At 40.4% G+C, this 19,414-nt stretch overlaps 1 protein-coding gene across 41 annotated transcripts in view; it reads left to right on the forward strand.

The window, feature by feature from the left end:
* Nrcam (neuronal cell adhesion molecule) overlaps positions 1 to 19,414 on the forward strand; it is a 273,738-nt gene that overhangs the window by 189,129 nt on the left and 65,195 nt on the right. For 25 of the 41 annotated variants that reach the window (XR_004946479.1, XM_036205414.1, XM_036205413.1 and 22 more), the window contains 2 exons: positions 14,932 to 15,133; positions 17,245 to 17,262. Coding sequence is in view for 40 of the 41 variants with exons in the window: in XM_036205414.1 (XP_036061307.1) it covers positions 15,043 to 15,133; positions 17,245 to 17,262 (109 nt within the window). In the remaining variant the exon portion in view is untranslated. Of the gene's footprint in view, positions 1 to 12,638; positions 12,649 to 14,124; positions 14,128 to 14,931; positions 15,134 to 17,244; positions 17,263 to 19,414 lie in introns of those variants that run through there. The other 16 variants (XM_036205453.1, XM_036205446.1, XM_036205444.1 and 13 more) reach the window with 4 other exon arrangements.

A 19,414-nucleotide genomic window follows, 5' to 3' on the forward strand; every position in this document is an offset into this window, starting at 1 on the left:
TTTGTAGTTCTCAGCCCACGAAATGAACTGAAGACAAGGAGAAGACATGACACGCATAGAAGAAAAGGATAAATGTGCTCATCTGAGAGACACTGATGAAACAAGTCATTTCGCCCTGACTTCTGCTTAATATGCATGGGCCTCTGATGAACTGCAAAGAAATGTGAAACCAAACTAAACCATGTTATGTAGTGGTGAAGCCTAATATATCATAAAAATCATTTTGAGAAAAGTTGAAAATAGTCATGGGCGCTTATTAAGGAGACTATTTGCAGAAACTCTTTCATAAACATGACAAATGTAACGTCTTTTCAGGGGAGTTATTTATTTTCATCAGAATAGCTCCCTATTTCTATTCCTCCTCTTCAAATCTCTTCCATTGATCTTTGTAGACTCTCACACTAATTTATTACCTGCTTTTTCCTTCAGTGGGGCCTAGTTTTCTTTGTCTAGACTTACGTTGACTTATACTGGTACAAAGCTGAGTGTTTGACGTGAAAGCATTTGCTAAGGGACATAGGTATAGACAAGTGTCCTCTGAAAACTGTCTCTATTGAAACACTCAGGGTGTTGGAATCACCTCTTTAGCCATCACAGCTTTATGGAGGTATAGTGGACATACACAGACTTTGTTGTGTAAACTGTAGTTTGGTGGGGTTTCATACAGTTGTGCGGATATCAGCACCATTTGGATACAGAGTGCAGCTGTTGGCTGAGAAATTCTCTCCGGACTGATCATGGTGAGTCCTCCGTCCTATTCCTGCTCCAGGCAGCCATTAAACTGTTTCATTTTATGTAGCCATTATTCTTAAAGCCTCATATAAGAGAGTCATGGGTCCTTTGCATTGCACTTCTGTTAGGATAGCTTTATGGTCTTTGCCCGTGGTGGGTGCCATGGATGTATCAGCAGGTCATTCTTCCGTATGCTGAGTGGCATTCCATTATAGAATGGAATATACCCTTCATTTGTTTACTCTTTGACCAGTGGTTGAATTCTTTTCTAATTTTTGATTGCTACCAATAATTTGATGTACACGTGCCTACATGTTTTTGTGTGGCTATGTTTTCATGTATTAAAAAAATTACTTAATTGTATTTTACGTACAAGTGTTCTGCCTGCATGTATGTGTATACACCACAGACACACCAGGTATCTGTGGAGGTCAGAAGAGGGTGTCAGATTCCCTGGAACTAAGTTACAAAGGGTTGTGAGCTACCATGTAGGTGTAGGAAACCAAATCCAGGTCCTCTGCAAAAGCAACCAATGAGCCATATCTCCAGATCCTGTTTTTATAATTCTTGGGTAATATTCCTGGGAGTGGAATTGCTAAGTTAAGTGGAAAATAAATCTTTAACTTAGCAAAAATTTCCAGGCTTTTTCCAAAGTAGTTGTCTTTTTTATATTCCAATAAGAATGTGTGAGGATTCCAGTTTCTCAATATTTTCACCAACCCTGAATATCATCAGTTGCTTTTTCATATGGCTATTCATATGTACTGTTATCACATTATGTTATTAATTTACATTTTCTTAATGATAAGTGATGATGAATATCTTTTCATTTGCTAATAGGCACATACATATCTTTTTTAGAGAAATGTCAAAACAACTAAGACATTCTTTACCCTATTTTTCCTACATTTTAGTTGTAAAAGTCTTTTCATGGGTCATAGGTATGTTAATAGTACATATATGATTTGTAAGTTTTTTTCTTCCTGGACTGTGATATATCTTTACATTTTCTTATTGATGTCTTTTGAGGATTTAATTTTTTATTTTAATGACACTCAAATTACAATTTTTTTCAAAAGCTAATAAATTTACCTAATCAGGGTGGCATAGCAGTTTCTTATATTTTATGTCAAGGATAAAAAACAGTATGGTGCTTTATTCTTTAAAGTAATGCCACAACAGGAGAATTGGCAATCTCTGTTAGCTTATGGGAACATGGCTATGGTAAGCTTGACGGCATGAGGCTGGGCATAATCCTGTAATTTTAAATGATTGTGACTGGGCCCCAGCAGCCTATGTCAGCTCTGATGCTGAGCACCTAAAAACCATTCCCTCCTCTCCATCTACCATCAGTTCCCTGTCAACTACCCCTAGCCTAGGGCAGCCATTGATCTGTGCAGAACTGATTCCCAGACAAGTGAGCTCAATTATGCTGAGCCCTTTAAAAATCCCTGCACAGCCCACCCTGCATGTTCCTTTTTAAAGCAAAGTTCTTACCTCACCATGCTCAGCTTCGTGCTTTGAAATTCATCTAATACCATAATTAAATTAAAGCTCATTAAAACAGCAATTCACTTCCTCACAGCAAGGCACCATTCAACATCTCTGTTCATTTCTCCACCTTCTTGTGTCATCTGTCTGAATACTTATCAGAGACAAACCTTGGGCTTCTGTGGAAACCTTGGCTACTCATAGTGACTGAACCCTTGCCAGAATAGTCTTGTTACTGTTCCAGGCTCTCCATGTCCCCTTTTCTTGAGTAGAACTGGACACCTGCTTCATGATCCTGTAATACTGAGCTCCTTCTGCAAGGATGGGGGGGGCACTCAGTACACCTTTTCACACTATACTACCTTCTCAAACAGCTGGATTCCTCCTGCTCAGCCTAGAACAGAATATTTTGTAGGTATAGATTATGGCTAATGAACATGGGAATCCTACAATATGAAATTTGATAGGTATGTAATGCATGTTGTTAATAAAATGTTTCACAAAGGACTCTGACTATACTTGGATGTTTTTCTAATGCTGTAGCGTTAAAGGTTCTGTGTATTACCAAGAACTCCCCTGTATGCACAATCATCTTAGAAATATCCCAGCCCCACCGGCATCTCTGCTCCTCTGCCTCTGTATGTAGCATGCCCTTATCCCCCAGTTTTAGACCCTTGCCCTCCAGTTATAACCTTTTATCAACCATTGTAGAGGTTAATACCATTTGTGATGTTCCATTGAACTCAAGACACAAAAATGCGTATAGAGTAGATTGTCCCTATCCAAATCCAGGTTCTTAATTCAATACAAAACTTCATCTTTCAAACATGATTGTTTTGCTTCTTGCTTGTCTGCCTGATGTCTTAAATCCAATTTATAAATTCTCTATATAAGAAGTAGGGTCTCTTGAATTAGTTAAATATGTAGATAAACTGGGAATTTATATAGCCTGTTCTTATAACCAACTTTGATAAAAATCAGAAATTACCACTGAAGTCCTGTATAGTATTAACAGATCTGCTGGAACTCTTCCTAAAGTGTATTATGTTTTCTAATAGGACAAAAAATGCTTCTTTGAAGGCTTATGAGGAGAGTTAGAGACCAGTTATTATTGCCTAAATCTAGCATTGGCTGAGAATGCTTTTTTAAGGTTCTCAATGGAGACATAAACCTAACTTTGAAAGCCCTCCTCAGCCAGATAGACTAATTGGATGAGTTAAGATTCTGCTTCATCCTAGAGAAGTGTGGCCTGGGGTACTTACTGTTCATCCTGAGCTCACTGATGGGCAAGGACAGGATTGTAGTTCATTTCTTTTGCCATTCCTAAGAAGCCACTAGACCAGATGTCCTGTGAAAATTGCATGCAGTTCCCTGCAGATTTAGTGATATAACTGGCTTCTGTTTGCTGTTTCTTGGTTTCATACCTCATTCTTGGTCTTGATACCCCTTCTCAGAATTTTGCTCTTTATCCAGCCTTCAGATTTTCACATTCAGTAGAATGCTTTTCCTAGAGTGGGGACTGCTTTCACTTCCAGGTATGACCCCTCCATCCAGCTCCACTGAACACAAATCCAATGAGCAACGAGCAGACCCAGAATCTAGTGCCTTTTCTGAGAGCCCCAGACCTACTTCTCTATTTCAGAACTTGGCCTGGTGCATCCCAGTATCAGCATTTCTCCCTTTGTGAAGATGCTGGCATCTGCCTGAGACCCATTTCTCCATCCCTTCTGTGCTGAGATGCAAGAAGCAGCAGTCTCAAAGAACATGGTATTTGACTCCTTTCTCAGTTTCTCATCTTGTGGAGTTTGGGTTATTTGTTGGTTTTGCTTTTGTTTTTGTGTTTGTTGTCTCCATCTCTTATGGCATCTCGATAGCCGCCACTCTGTTTGCTGGTTCTTTGGCTGTGCTTACACTGCAGCCACTTAGACTCCCATTGTTAGGAACTTGAGAACATGGGGAGACCTTCACACTGCCCCATCCTGAAGCCCTTCTCAAAGGGCTCTGAAGTAAATCTTTCCATTGAAACCTTTGTGATACCACCTTGAGTATGCCTAAAGAAAATATTTTTGTAATTTTGGATTTTCAATATAGTTTTTTTGTGTGTATATTGCCACAATTACTAAGTGAAAAGAGTAAAAATCATAATATAACTTGACATCTATTGCATCTAAAACGTTAGCTTTGTCTTTATCTTCCTATCTGCTCTTTCTTCCCATTCTCCCTTCTCCCCCACCTTTAGAAGGATAAATATACCCAATTTTAGGATACAAGTGCTCACTTTACCCACATATTTATTGCATAAAAATTCAAATTGGAGACACCCAAGGAGACAGAAGGCTTAATGTTGTCCATCAGCTTCGATACAACTGTAAAGCTCCTCTGCCCCGAGTCTTCCACCGGAGAGTGGGACAAGGATCATTTTCTTCCAGGTGCCATTCCTGCACTGCCCTCTGAATGCTGTTCCACACTTTTCCAGTGGAATACATTTTCTATGGAGTCTGTGTAGATGGTCTCAGGAAAATGGGTTCCTGGGTGGTCAGCCTTTCAGCACAGACAGCAGAATATTCCAAACCTTAGTCAAATGTTGGATTGATAAACTCTCATATTACAGAAAATGTAGTTTCTGACATGTATGCTTTTTTATGCTTATGTTCTACAGAGAACATGGCCTCCTAATATTGAACTTCCTGGAAACTGAATTGTATCTAAATGTTCACGGTACAGATTCTCTTTGGGGACAAATTTGATAAATTTCCATGCAAGCAAATGGCTGCTCCTTGATTTGCTTATATATATTCTGATTTTCACATGGCCTGTTTGAAGAAAATGAAATGTACCAAGAGTTAAATCTTTCATGTATTGCTTCCCTGTTCTACTGATAAATCCTTTGTAGTATTCAATATATATCAGCTAGAAACTGAGTTTTGTCCTTTCTGTGGAATAGCCTATGGCTGCAGTGAACAGCCCCCAGCTCTGGGGTTTATGTTAATGCACATTTCCCAACACTGATAACAAGTGGAAAATGCAATTCTTTATGTCTTGTCAGTCTCCATTCCTCACTTTCGTGGTTCTGTTGTGATTATGCATGGCTTCGATATCTTAGTACAATTTATTTTGAAATGTTGCTGCAAGCATTACAAAAGCCTGTGGTGTGCTAAGAATGATGTCTATTGACTTTGGGTAAATCTGGGGCTTTGACTCCATGTCCAGCCCCCATGTTTAAGGAAAGGTCAAAGTATAGGGAAAAAGAATTCAGAAATGCAGCTTAGAAGGAGACAAAGAAGGTATCTTGAGTCAAACAGCACCTACATTATCAATCAGCCTGGCTCACCCAAGCTTTCTGCTCCCTGACTCAACGCTGAGACAGAGCAACCAGATGACAGTACTGTAGAATATTACTTCTAAGATTCTTTCTTAAAGCAATTATGGTTGGCAGGAGATAGAGCCTACTCTCTGTGACAGGAACATTAGCGCCTACTAAATACTCCTTGTGGACCCCAATGTTTTCATGACTCTAAAGAGTGGAGTCACTGACTCTATTTGGTCAATTGAAGGCAACCCAGAAACCACACACACACACACACACACACACACACACACACACACACACACACACACACGAGGCATGCATGTGTGCACATGCCTGTTGCTTCTGAGTAGAGGAAGGTAGGACATGGGCACTCTGCAGCCCATTTGTTGAGATGGCAGCATCACAAAGTGGGAGCCTCAGTGAGGCTGGAGAAAAGGACCCCACACATGCACTGAACTTTATTACAAGATAGACATAAATTATATTGTGTTATGCACCAAGATGCCAGGTTAATTTCTCATGGCAATGTGGGTTACTTCGCTCCCTGCCCATTCTCCTCCCTACTCTGCTCCATTTGGAAAGACACACATTGCCACATCCTTGTGTTAAACACCTTGTTTTATTCCAGCAAGAGTCACAAGGCTTTTCTTAGAAATGTGACAGTTTTTTTTTTTTTCAAAGAGGCCAACCTGCAAGCACTCCCAAATGCTTTTTGTATTACTAAACAGATACCATTTTGCCACATGTTATTTGCATGACAAAAAGATAAGGTATCATTCAATAATATTAATGTCAGCATTTTTGTTTTTAATAACCTACATCTGACACTTACACCTTTTCAGTGGTATCCATAGAAACTGCAGTTGACAGGAAGGCAAGCAGGGCCACAGCTTGTTCCAGTCTCTACAAATGTTTCTAAATGCCTCACTCTCAACACTGGTATTCTGAAGTAAATTGCTATTTTTTTAGACTTCACTATTAGAGAATGTTCCTAATTTCCATTTTTTAAAAAATGGAACTTTACCTCTTTTGTGTGATGGAAAGGAAATCAGTTGGCAAATGGAGTCTGTGAAGAAGGAATAGGCCTGCTTTAGTGGCTTGGCAATTTTTTTCCTCCACACCCCCTTCTTCTGGCTACCATTGATGAGAGTGTGAGAGGGATAGGGCCAGGCTGAGCACCATCAGAAGGCTGCTGTGTTTGCTGGAGACGGGGAGTAGGAAGAGGGGTCAGTAGCGTTGAAGCCCTCACCCTGCTTTCCAGTCTTGCTTTTGCTTTTCTGCATTAGGAATAGATTGAGGTAATTAATACCCAAGACAACAAATTAGGCATACTCTACAATCACTTAGTATAAAGAAACTTACAATAAGCTGTCATTGTTAACTGTCTTTTGCCTATTGGGGGTGTGTAGATGCGTGTGCACCTTTTGGATGCACTAAAATATGTACATAGAACAACAGCTTCTAAAAATCCAAATGATAGGTCACATTCATGGGGAAAATCTGTAACAAGACAGTTTGTTCCCTTTGAATTCCTGTGTTTCCAGCTATGGACTTGGAAAGACACCAGTGCATGCGGCTTGTCAGCCCTCCTACTGTACTTGGTTGGTACCTTTCTGGTTGCAAGAAATCTCAATTTGTCTCCATCCATTGCTAAAGACATCTGTGGTTTTATACCAAACCACTTCAAAATCCCAGGGCTTAAACCAATAGTTTGCTACTTCCTGTGATTCTAAGGGTTGGCAGAGGTTGTATGTGGTTTCACAGATCACTGACTCTTTGCTGTCAGCTGAGCCAGAAAGCCTCAAATGATATTTTTCTCCTCCCAAGATATCTTTCCATGGGCCATCTATCATTGTTAGTTTAGTTCATACTTCCCTAGGGCACAGGTTCAACACTCCTGCTTATAGGATACTTGGCAGAATCTCAATGCCAAAGCATGTCATATGGTCAAACCCAGAGTTACTGCAAGAGAAGACTACATAAGCATAGGCATGGCTGGGACGAGTGCTTCCCAGGGGCCATCAATATAACCTACCTACTTCTCTTGCTTGTTGTAAAATAGGGATGAGAGAAAGAGAAGACATCTTAACCACAGTCCATTTCTGCCAAGCCTCACAGAGATGTTGAACATTGTTTGGGGTATGAGGACATCACAGCCCTGCAAGGGTGGCAGGTGCTTATCATCTACCAAATGTGCTGTCAATGCCATACCCACAACCATCTGTTTCTGCTCCTACAGCTCTTGGCTGACCCCACCTCCATCCCTCTTTTAATACCTCATCTATCCTCTGCTTACTAATGCGGCTGCTCATAGTGCTATGTTTGACCTTTGGCCTTTGTTCTTGCTCCAAACTGCTGCCTCACTTTCTCTTCCTGTCTCATATTTACCCTTTTCCCAGGAAGGAATCTGTTAGCATGTAACTGGTCATTCTTAATTCTCTTTCAAGATACCAAGTCATCTCACAGCCTTTATACAGCCTGCCTGCCAGCCTTTGTTGAGACACCCACTCTGCTTCTTTTAGCCTTGGTCAGGCTTGGGTCGCGGTCGGGGAGGGGGAGGCAGTTCTAGGAGACTGAAGTGTCAGACATTGAGAATGGAACAGTCTCCTCCCTTCTGTTTCGCTGCTGTGACTGGGTTAGAGGTGAGGTAAGAAGGGTGTGCCTTTCCTTTTTCCAAGAACAACTCCTTCTTTTCTCCTACTCCAATCACCTTTGCTTTTGCCGTCAGCTTTCTCATCCAGAAGAGACCCGAACACTGCTGTGGATACCCAGCTAGAAAAGTGTGAACAGGTGTGCTCCTGGCTCCCATTGCTATTGGGCTTTGTATTAACCCTGTTTTCTGCTCTCTACTAAATCTCTCATTCATGTCATGGTCTCATATCATGCTATTTCTTTTCCTGTCATTGCTACGCTAAATAAAATAGTTGATGTATATATGATATCATGCATGAGAAATAACTAGATTTTACCAAAAGACTGCTATTTCTGATGATCTAACTTCATGTCTTAAAAGTGTTATCTAGTTTTCTAAATCTAAAGCATTTTAAGATATTGTTTTTTTTTTCCTATTGAGATTTGAAGTATCTTTTAAAGTATTAGTGAAACTTGGTAATACTTACTGATGGTAAGCTGGACTACTGGCTCTTTATTTTACCTTAGTTGATGTTTTTTACCTTATGACTGCTACGTAGAATGAACTGTGTTATTGTTATTGTTGCTGTTTTGGAGTGAGGGTCTTGCGTTGTAATGTGTGGTGGCCTTGAACTCTCAACCTCTGTGCCTTTACCTACTCATGTGTAAAACCACCCTTTTAAAGAATGCCTCGTCTCTATTATCTTAACTTGTTATTCTTTTAAAAGGCCAGGGCTGTCATGTGGTAGAATTTTAGGGATTCCTATTCATGCAGGAATCAGTGGGGAGAGACCCTTGACAGAGCGCTGCGGGCAGTGATGTGAAAATCCTCTGTTCTGAGTTAGACTCCGTCTGCCCTTAAAAAAAAATGATCAAGGACTAGACTTGGTAGTTGTGATCGCTTATGGACTAATTGCAGTGTAATGGGATCAGGAAGGAGAAGAGATGCTGATTCTTTCAGGATATAGCAGAGGGAAGTGAAGAGAAGCAGCCGAAGTTTTCAGAAGAACCAGCTATGGAGGTCTGGTACTTCATATATCACTGTGTGTGTGTTTGTGTGTATGTGTGTGTGTGTCTGTCCTCAGCAGGGGACCACCAGCCTGCATTGTGGAGTCCTTATCAGGGAGTAGGTTGCTAGAAGTTGTTTTAAATTTTTTGTCACATTTATTGTGCTGGGGAGAGGGGTTGCATGTGCAGTGGCACATGTAGAGAAGTCAAGAGGTCGACTTGTTATTTCCTTTTACCACATGGGCTTTGGGAACTAAACCCTGGTTGTCAGGCTTAGCAATGAGCATTTTTGCCCACTGAACCATCTTGTTATCAGCCCTAGAACTTACCTTGAGGATTGCTGGGCAGACAGGATCTCTTCATGTAGGGAGGAGCCTAAGTGGGATTCCTGTTCAGGATAACACTTAATAATATAGCTTCAGCTACCAACTGACACAGCCTCAAGTCATCTCAGGCAGTCTCTATTTCGGAATCTGATAGGCCTATTGCCGTGTTTGTAAGGGGTTATCTTGATTGCCGATTAGCATGGGAGGGTCTAACCCACAGTGGATGGTACCATCCCTAAGCGGGTGGGCCTGGACTGTATAAGAAAGCTAACTGAGCATGAACCAGGAGTGAAGGAAAGAATAGGTCACCAAGCAGTTTTCATCTCTGGTTCCAGCTTCTAGACTCCTACATGGAGTTGCTGCCCTGACATTCCCAGTGATTAGTTGGGATTTGGAAGAATACGCCGAATAACTCCTTTACTTCTGTAATGTGATTTTGGCCAGAGGGTTTTATCACTGCAACAGGCCACAAACTAGAATAGTAGCCAGTGTGACTAGGAGTTTTCTTCCCTCATCTGTTAAATGGATATATTTATAGTGCTTTTCTTGTTTCTGTTGTTTTAAAATGTATCAAATGAGAGGATCTGTTACAGTACATGGAGGAATAAAGGTTTTGAGCTTTATTTGATACATTATCACCTGTTGTGCTGGCTAGTCTTATGTCTGCTGACATACAAACTAGAGTTATCTGGATGGACAGAACCTTAACTGAGAAAGAGTCTCTGTAAGATCCAGCTGTAAGGCATTTTCTTAACTAGTGATTGGAGGAGGACCCATTATGGGTGGTGCCATCCCTAGGCTGGTGGTCCTGGGTTCTATAAGAAAGCAAGCTGAGCAAGCCATGAGGAGCAAGCCAGTAAGCAGCACCCCTCCATGGTCTCTGCATCAGCTCCTGTGTCCAGATTGTGCCCTTCTTGAGTTCCTGTCCTGACTTCCTTAAGTGATGAACAGCAATGCTGAAGTGTAGGCCAAATAAACCCTTTCCTCCTCAACTTGCTTTTTGGTCATGGTGTTTTGTCACAGCAATAGAGACCCTGACTGAGACATCTGTTGTTGTTTATCTTTCCTTAGACACTGTTTCATCTTCTACTGATTCTTTGTAGAAGCCCTCCTGTAAGATTCCTTTGACTGAGGGAAATGAGAAACATGCCCTTTAAAGCCCTACACAGCTTGCCTTGCTGTTTGTAGAGATCCTTCAGGTCTCTGTGGTCCATACCTCAGACAAGCTTTTCCTCAGCTCAGTGTGACCTCTGCTTGTACTGATGTAACTGTGACTTTGTGGAGGATTTATGTCTAATTTTCTCTCCATGGCCTCAGATACAAATCTGTGACTGAAAAGCACAGGAATGGCTAGAGGATAGTACTCATGTACTTCTTCCTTACTGTAAAAATTTACAACATAAAAAGTGACCCTCCCTGAGTTGGACACTGGAAAAAAGTCAGGATAGTGCCACATCCTGTGGTTGGGCAGCCGGAAAGGCCAGCTGCTAATGTGCCATCCGTGGCAGTAATTAATGTGTCCTGGGAGTGCAGGTGTATCACTATTTTGCTCACTGGCTTGGAGAGAGTAGATCAGCCTTGTGCAGTCAGCACTGACATTCGCCCCCACTCTGGATAAAGAAAAGCACAAACAGCACAGAAGAAAATGGCAAATGATGCTCAGCCTTCCTATCCTGTTGGAGAGCTGACTTCTAAAACTTAAAATAACTTCAGTTCTCATTTGAGAGAAAACAAGGTTTTATTTTCCTCCTAAAAACAAAGACTTCTTATGTAAGTCACAGGACAGCTACTTGTCTTGAGGTTTGCATGAATCTATTGTCAAAACTTTAGATTTTTCTTTGAAACTATATAGTAGATCATACTTTATGATTTAATGTGAATTTGGTGCAAAAATTAAAGGAACTCTGAATTACATTTCTTCTATAGTGGAGAAAAGAATACTGAAGATGTTTCTGTTGTTGTTTTACATTTCACAGATGCTATACATAATGTGAAAATATGTTTTTAATGGAATTAAGAGAATATTACAGGCCTTCACTGATTATCTTACTGTTGATCATTTTGACAGCACAGATGATTTCAAACATCAAGGTGACTTATTTGAGTTGACAATAATCTTTTTCAATGCTTTACATTGTCTAATAGTAAATACTTTTTGAAAAATTCAAGCTAACACACTCCTTAGCCTTGATTAAGGTGCTATTTAACATTGAGATCTTATTCCTTTTAATCTAATGATGAACAATTTAGTTTTGGTCTGTGATTCTTACTTACTGTTGAATAGCAGTCACCTCCCAAGGCAAATATAAGGCAGGTAGCTCTTGGTAGGGTTCTGACAGACATCCTGAGGATGTGAAGCAGGAGTTTTTCTTTGTATAACATTCTTTTCACTGAGAGAAAGCTCACTTTTCTGTAGGTGTATTTTATTTTCAGTTTCATTAAGTACTGGAGACTTAATGCTGTCCTTGAGTGCTTGGCATGCCACCTTTGAGGGCATATGACGAAGGAGTGGGTGATTTTTTTTCCTGGGTAGGAGTCAGGGATGGGCTGAACCACTGCTTTGTTCTGCCCCGAGAGAATATGCACTGGAGATGATGATGTGGCCAATGGTTCAGTTAACTTCCAACCTTTGAGGAGGGAGAGACCATATTTTCCAGTATAATAGTTCCCAATCTCCCAATAGCGTGAAGATTTATTTGCTCATGCCTCTTGCAGTAAGTACTCTCTCAGTTTTTCTAAAACTTGAGTTTTTTCTTTATCATATACACTGTGATTTTATATGTAGTTTATTAATTTCATGCATACTTTGAAAGAATAGAAATAGTTGAGCGATGCTTTATCTTACATGAAGTTTGTCTCATGGTTTTCCCTTAGTAGGAGGAGAATGAACACTTAAGACATCAGGCAAAATATGTGAGAAGTGAGGAACTTAGACACTGTGTCTAGCTGCCTAAGATCCTACAGCCATTGTAATATATATAGTACAGAGTTGGGGAAGTGTTTGGGTTTTCTAATATCTGTTTAGAGGGCTGAGTGCTTAAATCTCATAAACTTAATTTACACGGTTCATAAATCAGGCAGGCAATCGCTTGTGTTCCAGAATTTAGCTTTGCTATTTTACCCTAACATATGTAAGATCTACTTGCTTCAGTGCCCTTTGCGCCCTTTATTGCTATTTTCTCTGCAGCTTTTGCAGAATTAGAATTAGCAGGAAAACAGACAGCTCTCAGGTGACCTAAGAAAATGACTGTGTGGTGGCGATGTGCTGTGTGTACACAGAAAGGTGGATTGCTTTCCATCCCAGTGAAAAACCCTTGAACAAGCTTCTCTTCCTGCTTCTCAATGCTACCTAGAGATGAATATTTATAATGAAACAAAAGACAAACTTTCTGGATCTTAAACCACATAGTATGAATGTTTGAGTCACGAAATAATACTTATATAACCAGAATGCCTAAGGTTAGCTGGGTTTTTCATTGTATCTGTTCTGTAAGAAGCCCATCTAAACTGAATTTAAATTACAATTCCATTGCTAGCCAAACACACCTTATCCACATTGTTTCTTTTTTTTTTTTTTTTTTTTCATATGTCTGTGCTGTATCCCAGGTCCTGACCTGATATTACAACTGATTTATCTATGATGATTAGATTCTGGTCTGCAAACTGCGTATTATAGGATAAATATAGATCTGGTTATAACATGGCCAAGCTATTTGAATACAATCAATTCAAGGATCTCAGGGCTTCATTTTGTTCTTTTTTTTCTTTCATTTCTTCATTTTGTTACTACAAATATTTATTTGCTTCCTTCCATGTTCCAAGCAGGCTACTAAGATGCAGTGGGATATAGGAAAGATTCAGTCTCTAGCCTGCAGAAGCACAGTCTAGAAGAAAAGATAGATATTATGAAAATAAACAACTACTTAAATAATAAAAGTTATACATATCATTCACTAATGAAGCCTATAGAATCTATCCTAGATTATAATAGTTTTGTTCCCTTTTGCCCACCCAAGAGTCATTGCTCACAGGTGCCTTTCCTCTCCGAGAAGACACAGTCAACCTCTCCTTCCAGGTGGGACAGACATCTCTCTCTATTGTGAGGCTCAGGCTTTCAGTGTGGCCCCTCTCCATGCAGGGTGACGACAAAACAGTGAGATGAGGGAGGTATAGCCCACAGAGACATTTATCTATCTATCTATCTATCTATCTGTCTGTCTGTCTGTCTGTCTATCTATCTATCTATCTATCTATCTATTTATTTAGGGTTTCATTTGCTTGTTTTGAGACAAAGTCTCATTTATAGCCCCAAGATGAACTTGGACTCACTATGTAGCTCAGGATGGCCTTGAATTCCCAGCAATCTTTCTGTGTCAGCCTTCTAGGTGCTGAGATCATGTAACATACAAGCAAGCATGCATGAATACATACAGGAATAGTATGTATACAATGAGAAATTTCAGGAGTTCCGAGGTGATGCTAGAATGTTTTCTAGTCTGGATGATCAGCTGATGTTTCTTGAAAAGAACCTCCTAAGTGATTTATGAAAAACAAAAAAAGGACTTTGATAAGCAAATAGGGTGGATAAGGCTTTCAAAGTAAAGGGATGGGAGAAAATAAGACAAGAAGGTGTGGAATTTCAAATTACCTTTAAGGATTAACACAAGAAAAATAGAAGGAAATCATCCAGAAAATAGTTACAAGAAGTGGAAGGGAGCTGGTGGAATCAGTCATTGATTGATGGATTCAATTCAATTGATAGAATCAATCATTGATAGATCATTAAGGCATTTTAAACACCTGTTAAAGGATATAGTGAAGTAATATGGTGACTCCCAATATTTCACCAAAGACCTTTGAGGAAATAATTGATAATCACTGTTGAGGACAGAATATGGAGGATAGTGGGAAACCCAGAGCTCAGCTGGCTCTGAAACTGTAGTGGGTAAGAAATGGAGATGACCTGAAGGATCAGTGTTCATCCGTTCCACTAGTGTTTAGGGTTTGAAGGAAACTTGTGACCCTGCCCAGAACTCTCCCAGTGAGCATCTTCAGAGTGAACAGCCTACCAGGCCTTCCCTCTGAAGTCTCAGGGAGCTCACTTTCTGGCTGGCCTTACAGCCAGGGTTTCCTGATCTAGTAAGAAAGACATGGTTACCTTCAGAGAGCTTTAATACAAATATTTAAAAATGGAAAAAAATTATAATAATGGGAAAGGGTACAGATTTTGCTTGACATCACCACAAATATTTATGAACTGATATTAGATTTCTGAATAAATGATTATTCCAGTCTCTGGGCTAAATATTTAAAAATTCCTTTTTAGAATTCATGTATAATGGAGAGCTAATTTTTCTCAGCTGCACATTTTTCACTCTTCATTTCTGACTTTTAATAAATTGTAATTCTTGTTCTTATCCCCTCCTTTTTCAGTTCCCTGCATGAAAAATTATTTGAACATTGCACACAAACCTTCTGTGGAAGAAGAAAAGGAAAGTCCGTGTGCGGGTCTCATCAGGAGTAGAGCTGATACAGCTTAAAATAATGCCGAAAAAGAAGCACTTCTCTGCAGGCAGAGTGCCCTTGATCCTCTTCCTGTGCCAGATGATTAGTGCTCTGGATGTACCTCTCGATTGTGAGTATTGACAGTTGAACTCTCAGAGGCCAGCAGGCAAACTCTCCCAGTAGTTACCATCACCCTGAACCGTGTTGCTGAACAGCTAATCAAAATGAATTTGGCTTTTCCCTTCAGCACCTGGTGTTTATGAAGACACTGTAGGAAAGGCCATGGGAATGGCTAGACATGCTGTCCTCTCTCTTTCGTTATCTCTCTTTGCCTCAGGTGTCTTCTGTGTACAGTGGTGGGAGTGGCCCGAGAAGGGACCTGTGCAGCTGCCCTGATCCTCCCCGGGGGCCACCCTTTGTGGAGGACCATGAGAACCACTTTACAAGGACAATGCAAATCCCCACTTATTGTTTTCCTGCTGTCACTTTCTCCCTTCATTGCTGAGGCATCTCTGAAAAACAAAAACCCCTAAAGATGGTCTCGCCAGCCCTCTGTCCTTTATATCCTCGCATCACCCATACTTCAGACGTTGTTTCCGCTCATTCAGACAGACAGACAGACAACCTCATTTCACTTTCTCGTTTTGCATCCTCAATGTGAATTCAATTATAAGAATGTCATGTCATCTACAACCCTAGTGAATAGTCGTTTTTTGGTGTTAAAAAAAAAAAACCCAGGTGTAAAATTTTGGTACTAAGGCAAGACCTGTAAAATCACTGACAGGAAGCAGCAAACAGGGGCTACTGTGTTTCTCTCCCTTATTGTCCCCAAAGTAAAATGTACACCACTGCCTGGCCTGAGTGGTTTGTTTGTAGACAATAAAGACAGCGCCGGGCTCCAGCTGGATGTGTTCCTGCAGCGTGAAGCAGAATTTCAAATCTGCACAGTTACTGTACTTCACAATTGATTTACCCTCTATTCCCAATCTACATGACCTCTTTAAAGCTATTAGCTTCCTGAGTAGAACATCTGTTTGGCAGACTTTCTAAGGTGCAATAAAGACAGCTGTTTCCTGGGGCCATGCCATTGCTTAGGTGTCCTTTTCTGCCATAGAAGTTGCAACTGCCTGTGGGAAGACGAGACAGGGTTTCCTGCCCGCCACTCTCACTGCCTGGACCATGTGTCTCTACACTAAAGCCCAACAAAATGCAACATTTTCATTTGAAGAGTTATCCATCCAAGGACCTTAATTTAAAATTTGTACACTATATATTTAATTGAAATGTGCATTTGCCTGAGCCTATTGGAGCAGGAATATTTAAGTAAGCATTTGGTCTAATAGATGGAAAAGCAGTAAGGGAAATGCTTTTGTTCTCTCTTGTGTTAAATATATTCCTTGTTAATCTGACTGCTCAATCTAACTATCAGGGGAAACAGGCACCTAGGGCTAACTCAATTATGGCAGCTAATGGAGAAGAGGCACAGACCATGATGAAAATAAAGTCATGGGTAGCCTAGGCTCTCCTGCATTAACCTTTGCAAGTAGTAATGACAGGCAGCCCGTCAGAATGATTGGAAATGTGTGTAAACACTTCCCTGTTCCACACATCCTTTCTTCAGCACACACAATGATCCTACATCCTCAGTCTGGGAGATTGAGGATTACGAAGCAGAAATATACTAACGACATAAAACCGTCTTGGAGAGTAACCATAGAAATGTACACATCTGAAATCAGTGTTGGGTTTGACTTGGATGGAGAGTTGGAGCAATATTCATTCCATTGTTAGGTATCATTATCGTCTGCATTGTGGTGTCTAGGATAATAAGATCAGACACTACACAGAAAGTGAGAACTCAAATTAATTGTAGATTTCATCTAGTTTTCAAATTGACCCCAATTATCAGTGCAGGACAATGTGTATAGGATGGAATTAGCTGTTCCTATTCCTGGAAGTGTCCCCCTCCCCCCTCCCCTTTTTTCCTACAGCATAGCCTTTGTTCTTCTATATGCTGATGTGAGAAGCTGCTGCAGAGGCAGACCCAACTATGAGTGCCAGTTTCTTTCTCTTGTAAGGTTACAACTTCAACTTTTACAGTATGGCTTTTATTCTAGGTCAAACCAAGTAGACAGGATGCCCCCTTTTTATCTTTAGGGTGCTAACATTCTCATTACTAACATCTGATTTTCTTGAATCTTCTTTGCCCACTCACCTGCTGATACTGATGGGAAAAAAAAGCAAAGCTTCTTGGCGACTGTAAGTGTATTTCTACAAATTACTAGGCAGTGTGAAGGTGTGACTGTGCCCTTGCTTCTTGAATTAACAGTGTGAATCAAGCAAACACCATCATGCTTTGTGATTAGTGTCTTTTTAAGCATGTTGCTCACTATAGCCAAACACCTCATTTGAATGCTAAGGTACAAATGTAATAATATATAACCTGCATGAATAATGGAGACTCAGATATTACTTTTGCCAACTTGCTATTCTACTAATATACAAGCTGTATTTATATCTGATGTAACTCAATGAGAAAATTCAGAACTTTGTAGGGAGGATGATCTTTTTTTTTTTTTTTTTTTTTCCAAATGCCATCCACTGGAACCGACACACATTCTTTTGCAGAGTTTTGGAAGTTGGGTGTATGCAGAAGCTCAGTCAAGTCCTTCTTCTATGGCCTCAGCCTTCAGAACTGGGTAGAACAGTGGTCCTGGGTGTTATAAGTAGAAAAGCTCTGCAAATTAGAAGACTGTCTTGAAATGCACAGAAGGTAGAACACTTCAGTTAATTGTTCCTGGGAGGCTTCCTATAAGGGAAAATTTTTGCTGCTTCCAACAGCTGGGTAGCATTTATCATCCAGTGAATAGATGGTCCATTTTCAGACATTTTCCTTTGATGTTGACTTAAACAGAGAAATCTTGGTTAGTCACTTATTACTACAAAGCATTTATTAATTGCCATATGACCTAAGCAGTGTTCAAAAAGATACCTCCAGATGGCAAACTCCTGGCACAGCTGCAGGCACAGGAGGGGAAGGCCTGCATTTGAAACCAAATTTGCATGTCTGGCACTCTCCTACCCCACCTACCTCACTCCCCCCAAGAAGAACTGGACTGAATGACTCTAAGAATCCTTTCTATCAATGTCTTTGTTCACCATTTTGACGGTATAGAACCTCAAAATTTCATTTCATTATCCCAAATGCTGTACTCATCTGAGGTTGATCACTCCAAAATGAAGCTGGCCCAAATTAGAATTGTGAGGCACAACTGAATAGTCCCAGTGCTGGCATCTACTAAAAATGTTACATAACGTGTGTTACTAATCCTCCCAGTTGCAGTTGGAGGCCAAGTCAACTTTTAAACCTTCCATCCCCTCGGAGGGCTTACAGAGGTAGAGCCTCAAGTCTCCCAGCTAATGAAAAACAGAGAGCCACTAACCCTCAGATAGAACTAGTAACTAACATTGGAAAATTGACAAGATAAAAGCAGGAGTGTCCAGAGTGTCTGATGCAGGGCAAAGCAAGATGGAGCAGGATGCTTCATTGCACAGTCCCAAAGATGTCGCTCACTCCCTAGCATGTTGGCATTGGGGCCCCAGTAAGCCTTTGTCATGGGAAACTGCCCTACACTTTGTGGGATTTATAAGGACACCCTTGGCCTCTACCTACTACAGGTGACCATTCTCTCCCAACCCTAGTTGTGGCAATGGAAACTTTATCCAGATGACCAAAGGTCCCCGGAAGAACAAGGGCAAATTGCTCCTGTTGCAATCAACCACTCTGTGAATAGCTTCCCTGACCCCGTGTTTAACAGTAGCCATGCAGAAAGGAGGGGAGAATTAGTTTCTGCTTGGGGCCTTCCTGGTCAAGCCATTAGCCTCTCTGAATTACTAACAGAGGTTGAAATCATGGTCTCTCTACTGATTTCCCTTTCCAACAAGAATCCTGATCCCTAGGGTGGTCTTAGAATAACTTGGAGAATGCTCTAGGTCTCTAGATTGAATTGCTCTGGGTCAAAACAGTTTCCTTTACAGTTTCTCAGTAAAGGACTGGGTAATAATTTAAAAAGCACACAAAAAACCCCCAAAAAAACATGTTCCCCGAGAAAGAAGAATTTTAATCCCATTAATAGCCCAAATAATAGTGTTTTCTCCTCATTCCTAATTCATCTACCTCCTGGCTCGGATAAGGCAGGTTAAGGCTCCAGTTGAACAATCTTTTAAATATGAGAATGTCAAAATTATGTTTCCCTGGGATATATTAATTTACATAATTAGCATACTAATGAGTTCTATGTCAGTAACTCTATCCTAAGAAAGAGTCAAATCTACCTTATAACTTATATTGAAAGATATCACTTGAAACAAAAGAACCATGAATTTCTCATTGTTACATCAGAAAAACAGT

Source organism: Onychomys torridus, chromosome 14 (assembly GCF_903995425.1).
Source record: "Onychomys torridus chromosome 14, mOncTor1.1, whole genome shotgun sequence".
NCBI classification, from domain to species: Eukaryota; Metazoa; Chordata; class Mammalia; order Rodentia; family Cricetidae; genus Onychomys; species Onychomys torridus.